The following is an 11,172-nucleotide window of genomic DNA, read 5'->3' on the forward strand; positions in this document are numbered from 1 at the left end:
TCTCTCTCTCTCTCTCTCTCTCTCTCTCTCTCTCTCTCTCTCTCTCTCTCTCTCTTCCCACTCTGGCACCCCTAGTAAAAGCCTAATTCAAGCTATTCCTACTGTTTTCATCACAGAGGGAGTTTTGTAGTGCCAGAGCATTGGATTTGAAGTCTGAGGGCCAGGGTTCAGAGCTCATCTGTACTACCCAACTCCAGTGAGGTGAACAAGTCACTTTGTGACTCTAAACCTTAATCTCCTCATCTCTAAAATGAGGAGAAACTGGATGATTCCAAAAGTCCCTTATAGTTCTAACTTCCATTGAGACTACCTGTGAAAATGGTCACTTCTCCCTGGAACTTTACCTTTGTAAATGTGAGTGTACATATGTTGATACCTAAGTAGGAAGGAGTCCTTAGGATGTAATTGATGTTCAGCTGAAAAAAAAAACCTATTAGAAAAGGTCACATTTCTCACAATAGCAAATAGATCTCTTGCAATGAGAAAGTCAAACATAGTATATAGCTTCAATCACAGGAAACAGATGAAAAAATTTTTGAAGCTGCTCAGTTAGAGAAATACCACGATGGAAATTAACTAAAAGGTTGCTCTATTTGCAGTCCTAAATAAGATTTTTAAAAAGCTATATATGGAAAGGAAAGAGCAATTTATTTGTGTTCTTTCTCCAAACTTTACTTCCATGACACTGGGTTTTTCCAGCTTTTAGGCTTGCCTAAGGCATACTAGCTTTTTTGTTTGCTTCTTTAGATTTTTTTTTAAATTACAAATGTTTAAGTAAGAAAAAAAACCCACTAGGAATTAATTCAGAGTCTATTGTGTTATGCCATATTTCCCTGATTACCTGTTATTCTATTTTCAACTTAGAAATTTGTATATATGTATTTATAATAATCTTCCAAATTAAGAAAATTTATGAGCAGAAATCACTGAAGATGAAACCCTTCCTCTTCATAATATTCTTTTCCTAGCTTTTCCTAAACAAAGCAGCATTTAGGCTTAATGTTAACCAATATCAAGGGTTTCTTTAAGCTCAAGAGGTCAACATCAGCAAAAGAATAAGTGAATTCTTCATTAATTGTTGATTCTGTGTTCTATTTCTCTCTCTCCCACCTCCAACCCCCAACCTTTGATGTGTCAGAAGGAACAGTGGGAGAAGGGAAGTCATCTGCAGAGCAAGTGGGTGCTGGAGATGCCTGCCCTGTGGAAAATGCTACATATGCCGACGGTATGGTTCTGAAGTCTTTGGAGTCTCATAAAAAAGAAATCTGGCCTATTTTCCCAGTGTGTGCTTTAGGAATCAGGGAACTGCTATCTGTTCAATGAACCAACATGTTCTGTAATAACCAGTCAAATTTCAGAAGCCATTTACTTCTAGGGTACTCATCAAAATGCAGCTTTTTAAAGCAACTGCTAGTAAAAAGCTAGATCATCCGTGCCTCTTAATGCTGAGTTTGTAGGAGCAATTTTCAAGGCCAAATAGAATGGAAACTACCTGATTAGCTTTGTGTAAATACCATTCTTCTTTCTATGTAATACGGAACCTAGGGCAAAGATCTAGTTGCCCTGTCCTAGTTACAGTACTGGATCCTCAAATGACAGGACTTCCTGCCATTCCATTGATGCTGTTCTCTGCCCCATCTCTCAGGTTGGGCTTAAGATGATTAGGGCCTGATCACCTGTGGTATATTCCATAAACAAATCCAGTTTTTACATAGGGTTGAAACTGAAAGTCCCCAGCACATTTATTTTTTTAGACCAAGCCCTGAGGGAGGGGGGCTGTGGAGGGGGAGGAAGCAATCAACATTATGGAGTAGAGGGGAAGGGTCCAGTCCAGGGTGGGGAACCTGCAATTTCAAGGGCCCATGTAACCCTCTAGATCCTCAGCTATGGCCCTTTGACTGAATCCAAACTTCACAGTTTCAGAACTCCCCCTTTCAAACCTGCTCCCCACCTCTTTCCTGCATGACCGATTTCAAGTGCATCTGCTGCTGTTTTCCCCTGATGGTGCATTCATTTTAGAGGGGATCATTTTTTAAAGAGATTACAGGTTGTTAGTTCCTAATATAAGCCTTGATGTTTGAAAAATATCAATCTAATTAAACTGGCTGACACTTGGAGACTTCATGAGTGTCTAAGGCTTTATAACAATGGTGCTGATTATACATTCTCTTTTTATGCAAATGATCCTGCAAAATCATACACAATAGAGTAAAAACACATGTTTTCTGGGGACCATGTGATCTGGATTAGCTATTTATTTTATTTTCTATTCTAGTGTGCAACCACTGAAGCCACCTCACTGGCATTCTCAGAGTGCCTGTTCTGAATTATGAGCACCAAAACAGGGGAAAACTAACAGGCCCATTGACATTGCATTGCATTGCATTGACTCCCTAGAAGCTGCAGACTTCCTAGCACATCAATGCCATATTTTTTCTCATTTCCTTTTGATTTTCATGTCATTTATTTGGGCTTCTGAATGTCTCTGTGGTTGAAAAGAAACGTACCCATACTGCTAACACCAGGAAGTCAGAATTGTCACTAAATTTTAAAGATCATTTGGTGATTGGGGAGCCCTGCATCATCCTCAGTCTTCATCCTTAAAGTATACCTCTCGATACTGCAAAGCCCAATTGACTTACTGGATAAGGAAGGAGAGCCAATTTCACTCTCCCAGAGACAGTGAAGAAAAAAACAGAACTTCTTCCAAGAAAAGAAGGGGATTCCACATTAAGGCAAAATCTGTCAGCTGAATTGTTTCATTTAGGTCCCATCCCGATTTGATTGAACTCATCTGCCATATTCTTTACAATCTGAATGTTGTTTCTATAACCTGCTACTGCATTTTAATGACATCTGCAACTGGACATAATATGAGACTATGAAACAACTAAAAGGTTGTATAGACAGCATTCAGTCACCTATTTGCCCCCTGCCAAGTACTCCTTTGTAAATATAGTCCACCACCCTCAAAAGAGATTCTATCAATAGGCCATTCTAGTGTCTCCCCAAGACTTACCTCAACATGGAATGGCAGTGTAAAAGCCACATTAAACTTGACCCTATGTTCTCAAATTTAAGATTTATTTCATTATTTAATTTGTGAAAAGCACAAAACCAAATCAAAAAAGTCAGTACCTATGATAGGAAACCTGCTGGTCACCAGCCCAAACCACTATTAGTGGCATTGATAGGACTCTAAAAAGACACCATCATCAACAAAAAATATTAAGAAATGAAGAAAAAAATAGTTCTTAGGTTCAGACCATTTGCTCGCATTTCAGGGGGATCTGGTACAAAAGTCTAACTTATTATCTTTGTTCTGCTTTCAGTTGAAATGAGTAGTCAGGATGAAAGTGACCCAACAGAGAGTCAACAAGATGATGATCTCTAATAGGTAAGATTCTGTTTTCTCGTTTTCATTTAGTAGGTGTTTTAGTAAATATCTACAAGAATTACTGTTAAGTGTCACAGGTCTTTGCCCACCTCTGCTGTTAATTTGCCCACTTGGTTTATTGCAATTCTTTTTAATCTCTGTACAGCAGTACTCCTATGGAGGGTCAAGGATTCATTAGCTCTCTATTCTTTCCAGTCACCATGAGAATCATAAACTATACTGAATGTGTTGGGAATCATGTTATATTCAGATCATTGAGATATTTAAGTGCTTCACAAGGCAGTTTAAGAGTACCTTGTTTTTTTTGTAGCTTTGACAGTAAGATCTTTTTTCCCACTTGCTCATCTACCATGGCATGTGTGAAGCATGATGAGATAACGTCTCTCAAGGATTTTGCCTTTCTTAGAAGCAAGGGCTTCTCAAGATATAGGCAATAATGTTCTAAAATAATAATGTCAGCCTGCATTTGTAACACACTTTATAGTTTACAGTGGCCTTGCCCCACAACCAGTGCTATATTGTAGTTTGTGTAAACATCATTGTTCCCATTTTTACAGATGGGGAAACTAAGGATCAGGGCAGGTAGAGTGGCAGCTCACATCATTATTATATCCTTCAGCTGTATCAACTCTTTGCTGAGTGATTTTTTTTATTTGAAGCCATATTTAGTCCATGATCAACAAGCATTATTGAGCTGCTCCTAAGTTCCAAGCATTATGCTAAGTACTGAGGATATGAATAGGAAAAAAGATAGTCCCTGTCCTCAAAGAGCTTAGGTCTTTTTTCCTTGCATCTATTTACTTAGCACAGTGATGTGTAGAAGAAGAACCCGATTGGGGAAATAAGTGACTTAAGGATTGGTGCTGGTTCCAAAATTTGCCTTAATGCTTAAGTAGTTTGGAATTAATTAATGTAAATGAGTTATAGTTAACTCACTTAGATAGACTTCATTTAGATGAATCACTTCTCTCTGGGGCTGTTTCCTCATCTGTGAAATAAGGGCCTTAGATCAGATGGTCCTGAAGGTCTCTTCTAGTTCAGACATTCTAAACCTCTAAGGAGAAACTGAGATGGAATCGGGAGGACTTTTGTAAGTTTTGCCTTTTGGAGACTTCTTTTTGTCCTAGCCTGATGAGTTAGCCTTAAAAAACATAGGAAAATCATAATTTGCACACAAATGGAAGAATAACTAGATTTGCAGTTGTAAATGGTCCAATTTCTAGACTAAAATGCTTAGCAATGGAAAAATCCATAATGCACCTGAATTGTAAATCACCTTACTGCTTTTCTCAGTAAGGCAGTACAGAAATATGGTCACTGAATTCTCCTCCCCATGATGTATCCCATCAGCTACATAGGGTTAGCAAATTCTGCTAGAAATATATTCAAGAAAATACAGCCTTAAGGGAATTTTATAACATTCAAGGCTAAATATTAAAGCATTCCTGAAATTATAGAATAAGGGTGTTTTTGTTTATTTGGTTGTTTTTTTTTTTTGAGAAAAGAACCCTCCTTGACTGTTCAAAGTTCAATACATGATTTCACCTTTCTACTGATTGGTATTTTAACAGTATGTTTCCATTTAACAGAAGAAAAAGAAAAAAGACAGAAATAGACATGGAGAGAAAAATTCTGTTTAAAACTTATGAAAAGGATTAAATCTGAAGTATTAAAATGCTTGTTTCTCTACATTTCTTCCTTTTGTTTTGGCCCTTAATGACTCTAATCTATGGCTATTCTGTCAAAAGTATGGCAAAATTATTTTTTATACAAAACATCTACCCCCCATCCCCCTCCCCACCAGAGATTCAGCTATGCATACCTCCAAGGTCACTGTTTTGAATATGTACCAGCACATTCCTTGACACATAAAGGATACAAAGAGACATATGCTTCCACTTCACCACCACTATGGATCTCAATCTTGGTCTGGATCTGGAAGATTAAGACACATACGTAACTACAACCCAGGAAGTCCAATCTATCTAGGCTACATAGGTCTGTATAATTCATGTTAGCTTAAGGCAATCAAGAACTCTGCAGTTTTATATTCGGGTAGAGAGAGGAGGAAACTGGTACAAGATTCAAGGTACCAATTTGAAGGAATACCTTGTTTACAAGAACATACCAGTTCTATTTAAGTCAGGAAGAAAAAAAAAGATCTATCTGAGTAGAGATGGTCTCTGTGGTAGTGTATGACTGTGAATTCAACAATTGTAGCTGGCTGTCATAGCTAATAGACTCCACTGCCCTCCTTTCCCGAGAGCCTAACCAGCCTGCATGACGACCCAGTAAATTTTTTATTATTTCAGCCATTTCCTTTTGTAGTGCAAAAGCTCAGATTGGCCTTAATCACAAGAAGGGCATGTCCAGGTATACTGAATTTTAGAGTTGAAATGAGCCGATATAGTAGTGCTCGGGACATAGTAGGCATGGAATAAATATGTTAGTTACAATGTATTTCAAGTGGGACAATGAGGCCCAGAGTTTTCTGAGACCTGAGGGGGAGTAGTTTCCTTCATTTTGTAGGTATAAGCTTTTGACGGTTGGAAGGAACCTCAGAGGCCATACACAAAAAGACATTATGGACATGTGTGCAGTGTTTATATGCTTTGGAAATCATCTCTACCATCAGCTGCCTTCTTTCCCTGCCAGTACAATTAGTACTTCAGAACCACATGGTGCCTTTGCCCACTCAGAACCCACTCTAAATGAGTGGTTCATAACCTATTTCCTAGTGTAAGACCTTGAACATGACATATATAATGCATGAATTGCTGTTTATTTCCCTCTGGAGAAGGATTTGCAATGTAACAGATCACCTATTGGTCACTTTTGTAGACCAGTGTTGTTTCACCCAAATGTAGAAATACTGTCATTATCCATATGTGGTTCCTAGAATCATGAGCATGTTCATGAAAACTGAGGTGTCTGGAGTTGGCTCATACCAAATGTAGAAAGATAGGCATCCAGAGGAACACTTACATGATAAGTTCAGTTAATTATCACATTAAGCAAAGCTCACCTTCAGAATGGCATTTATTTATTACAAGTTTATTTATATGCTGCTTAGAGATAACTCGTGTCAACAGTGGTCTCTTAAATATCTAGCAACATGCCTGTGACAGTCAAATAAGATGCTCTCTGTAGATGTTTAGGGAATAGTGACATTCAGAGAACTGAGCTAAAAAGATATCTCCATTGGGATCCTTCTCTTCATTTTAACATGTTATTTAATCTCCCTTTGTCTTCTACAGATGAACAAGATGAGGCAAAAGAATGAAATGACATGGCGGCCCTTGGCAATGTATGGCATCTGATGGCATCGGTGAAATGGAGGCTGAGATGACACCAAGTGGTGTCAATGAGAGCTAGGGGTGGGTGGGGGGAGGGAATTTGGGCCCAAAAAGAAGGGGATTCTTTGCTTTAATTCTTCCACTTGCATTTTGTTCTGTTTACCTTCTTAAAGGGGTGAAGGATCTAGAGGAGGATTTTTGATATGGTGGCAAGTGCCCCATATTCAAATCATCTTTTTTTTTAAGGCACTGATCCTGTATTAATTAATGTCTTTCCTTTGAAAACTTCACCCCAGGGTCGTAATGGGACAGCTTAAACACACATACATACACGTGGGTATGTATGTATGTGTTCTGTTCTCAAGATTTGCTTTCTCAATGACTTTGTAAAGCAGTTTGTTCAGTGGTCTCTTTGAAGAAACAGAAGGGAACAAGGTTGTTTTCCGTGTCATTAATCTAAAATTTCAGAGAGCATAGTGCTAGACAGTAGCATAATCCACAGACGGTATCAAGTAGAAAACAAGTTAGGAAGTGGTTCAAAACCTACTTACTGATCCCTTGGAGAAGGTCTGGACATGTAAATAGAAAATGAGGTTTTATCTGATACCTCATAGCACCACAGATTAGTTCCATGACATTCATTAAGAAATGATGAAAGAGCTTTTTAGACTAGCATAGAGTAGGATGAGCTAAAACCAGTAAAATCATTAGAGCCTCTTTTACAGCCTGTGTTGCCATTGTCCTTAGATAGAACTGAGATTTTCATCGTCAGCAACATAAACTTACAATGGGGCTTTTTTATTCCATCATATCCTTACCATATGCTTCCTCTCATAGCCTGTGGGCTAGGGCAAGACCTGGTGCCACCTACCATAGAAATCCCCCCCCTCCATTCAACTAAAACAGAGCTTATTTAAGTGAGCATTTATCTAGATGTTCCTAGCAGCTTAACCCCTGGATTAAATAAGGATATATGCCAATTAGAACCCATCCTATATTAACTATTGGTTTGTGGATATTAACCAACTGCACTTAAAATCCCTCCTGTTATGTTTCCCAATATAGATGGATTTGTAATTATGCATACATATTTGAGTAAGACACTTTTGCCAGAGCATTGAGTACAGGAGTTTGTGGGTCAAATGTCACTGGGTAGTATATAAAAAAAAGAAGGAGCAAGGACCTCCTTTTCAGCTGTGCAGTAAATTAAATTTGTATGCCTTTCACAAAAAGAGGATATGCTTTTCACAAAGAACACACAGCACATTTCCAAGGTTTGAAGGTCTGAAAAAAACATTCCCCTCCCTGTTAGAAGCAATTAAAACTCCTGTTTGCAGTCTCTGCTTCCTGGTTTGTTTTGACATTACATTGCTTGACTAAGCCAGGTCTGAAAATAATCTGTTGCTGGGTTCCTCCCAGTCTACCACTGAGCATAGCACTAACAAGAGGAATAGCAGCCCTAATAGTCCATAAGACTAGTTCTCTCTCCAAAATGGGGACTAGCATTTGCTTAAGAGGCACCAAGAGATGAGAAAGTAGGAAGAATGTGTTAGTATCTTTTGGATTATAATCCTTGAGAAGGCAATATTGACACCATTAGCTAGCCTTCCCAGCAACATGTTATATACCTCCACTGAGAGCTAATCTTGTTTCCCTCATGTCCCTTTAAACTACCTGTGACCAGGCCTTTTTATAAGTGCTTTGGAATTTATATTTCATTTATCTTTTGCCTTAAACAAGCAGATTGTGGTAGGTGGATGTTCAAATGTAGTCAGTCAGGTTAAGAACTTCATTAATCATCATTCATTGGATGTTTGCTTTAAATTCCACTCAAGTTGGAATTACCTCCCTTCATTCCTCTGTATGAAGCCTTCCTTCTCTTTATACACAGTAGTATATGTGTGCTTGTGTTTCTGTGTATGTGTACACATACCGTGTTTCCCCGATAATAAGACCTATCCCAAAAATAAGCCCTCCCCTTACTGTGTAAGATTCCTCTAAAATAAGCCCTCCCCCGAAAATAAGCCCTATTGAGATTGCTACTGTAGTGAAGGTGATCCCCTGCACTACACGCTACATTACGGTACCCTCTGTATGCACCGTCCCCCCCACCCCCCGTGAAATGCACGCCGCGCTCCGAGCTGCATCCAATCAGAGCTGCAGCAGTGAGCGCGTCATCCTGTTCTTCCCCAGTGATTTGCTTATTGAATAAAGGTACATTTTTTTCTTCACATTTACCTGTTTATTAAAATTGCTGTCAATGTTCATTAAAATAAGCCCTCCCCTGAAAATAAGCCCTCTGGTGTTCTTCTGTCCAAAAAAATTAATAAGACAGTGTCTTATTATCGGGGAAACACGGTACATATATGCACACATATTCTTCCTGGGTATTTTTTCTCTTTCAACCCTTCCTGAATTTGTTTTCCCCTCTTAGTTGATACATTTCAATAATTAACAGTCTGTATTTCTGCATAACACCCATATAGCAATTTCACTATCACATAATTCACCCTCAGCTGAAGCAACCCCTCATCACAACAACTATTCCCTTGAAACTGACATCATGGAAGCCTAGTTTGGCCATTCCCTCATGTGATGTCAGTGAATGATCTGGAAATGGATGAGATCCTTTTTCAAGTCCCATTAAACCCCACTTCCTTAGAAGCAAGAAGAAAGTGGTTTTAAAATAGTCTTAGAAATGCTACCACATGAATTCTGATATTTTCTCTATTTTATGCCATCTTCATAACTTAATTGAAAAAGTCACTGTCATCTTGTGAAATGCTTGACAAGTGCAATCTGCTGCAAGCAGATTATCCTGTGGCTACCAAATGTTGGTGATATTCTCTTGCAGTAATGAGCTACAACAGAAAACAACATGAGAGAGATGGCACAGAGAACCAGGCTTGAAAGTGGTTAAAGATGAAAGATTACTCATCTCCTCTTAGGAGTCACCAACATGGAAAATAATGACTTTCACTAAGACTCCAGGTCCAAGACCTAACCTATCTTTATTATTATCCAAGAGAGTCATTTCCTTGATTCTTAATTTTAACTTTGGTTCCCCTGCACAATGGGGTAGTTCTTTAAAATCTGGGGTTTTCTGCCTAAGGAAACTATAGGAAAGCAAGCAATGAATCAAGAAGACTAAGAGAGTAAGGAAGTATGCCAATAGATTCGATCTGATGAGCCCTAATATAAAATTTGTTTGGATTTGTTATCTAGTTTGGTTTAGGGAATTTCAAGAGTTGCTATTTAGCTATATGATTTTATTGTTTATCATTCAGATAGTAAAAATAAAAATCATCAAGAAATTGCTGAGACATAACATAACATGGACACAATGAATTGTCATTTCACTAGAGTTGCTAAAATTAATAGAGTAGGCTTTGTAAAAGAATAAATACCGAGTCGATTAGTTCTTCTGCACATGAATTCTGTATGTCAATTACTACCCAGACTTCAATCATACTGTAGCATGGGGGGTGGGGGAGGGAAGGGAAGGGGAAAGAGAATAAAACCCTACATTAGTGGTGTTTGCATACAGAGTATCAAAATATGCTTTTAACATAATAGTTCCAATTAAAAAACGGTTCTCAATCTAGGAGAGACAATGCATTATTCCTCTAGCTGGTGGCTGCTTAGATGATGGACAAGTCTTCTTTCAGAGTAGCTCACAAAGGAGACATCTGAAACACTGTCTGTGATATTGGGTCACATATTATTCACTGCAGCTAATTGTAAATCTTTCTATGAAACACTGAAAAGCCTCTTTGTGAATTAATACTGTTCTGCTTGATGCACTTGATTAAAAAAGACATTTCTCTCTATGTGGTGCATGTCGGCTTTGCTTTGAAAAATTACAAAGTTAGCAGAATATGTTTAATATATTTTCTTGGGGAATAGGGTTTTTATCATATGATTCATTAAGGATTTGCCTTACCCTGACATTTGTGATATAAAGGAAAATCTGAAAAAAAAATGTAATTTTCTTGATCAAAATATGTTTTTACTTAATGCGAATAAATGTAGTCTGTTGCTTGCAAAACGTCTTCTGATAGCTGGTATAAACTGCTAAATAGAATTAGACGTGCCTCCTTTGTTAATCTAGCATTTAAGTGCTGAACTGCTTCTAAATCTATTAGTTTCCTTCTGTCTGTGCCATACATTGAAAACCTTAAACAACCGATGCCTTCATACTACATTTGTTAATGCAGAATACTAATAAAATTCATTCAAAAGGATGATTGAAAGGCTCGTGTCTTTGTAAGATTGACCAACTATTAGTGAGCAAATCAGCAACCCAGAGGGTTCCTTTCTGACTCTATACTGTATACTTGGTTGCCAGCACACACTTCAGATTTGTCATGTAATTAAACCCATTGATCTGGGGATTTTCCTCCTAAGATGCTCATCTATGTGTAAATGAAGCAACAGAATGAAAATGGAGGCAAGTAGGTACCTGTACCTAGGAGCCAG

The 11,172-nt window shown here is 38.1% G+C and overlaps 1 protein-coding gene across 2 annotated transcripts in view; it reads left to right on the forward strand.

Moving 5' to 3' along the window:
• Positions 1-10,940, forward strand: part of MACROD2 (mono-ADP ribosylhydrolase 2) — a 2,250,628-nt gene extending 2,239,688 nt beyond the window's left edge. For both annotated transcript variants that reach the window (XM_069075441.1, XM_069075440.1), the window contains 3 exons: positions 1,139-1,225; positions 3,333-3,397; positions 6,655-10,940. In XM_069075441.1, the coding sequence (XP_068931542.1) occupies positions 1,139-1,225; positions 3,333-3,394 (149 nt within the window). In that variant the 3' untranslated portion in view covers positions 3,395-3,397; positions 6,655-10,940. The remainder of the gene's footprint in view (positions 1-1,138; positions 1,226-3,332; positions 3,398-6,654) is intronic.
• Positions 10,941-11,172: the final 232 nt, after the last annotated feature.

Source organism: Petaurus breviceps, unplaced genomic scaffold (assembly GCF_028583685.1).
Source record: "Petaurus breviceps papuanus isolate PSGF00001 unplaced genomic scaffold, PetGlider_PUasm1.0 90919, whole genome shotgun sequence".
In the NCBI taxonomy this organism is placed as follows: domain Eukaryota; kingdom Metazoa; phylum Chordata; class Mammalia; order Diprotodontia; family Petauridae; genus Petaurus; species Petaurus breviceps.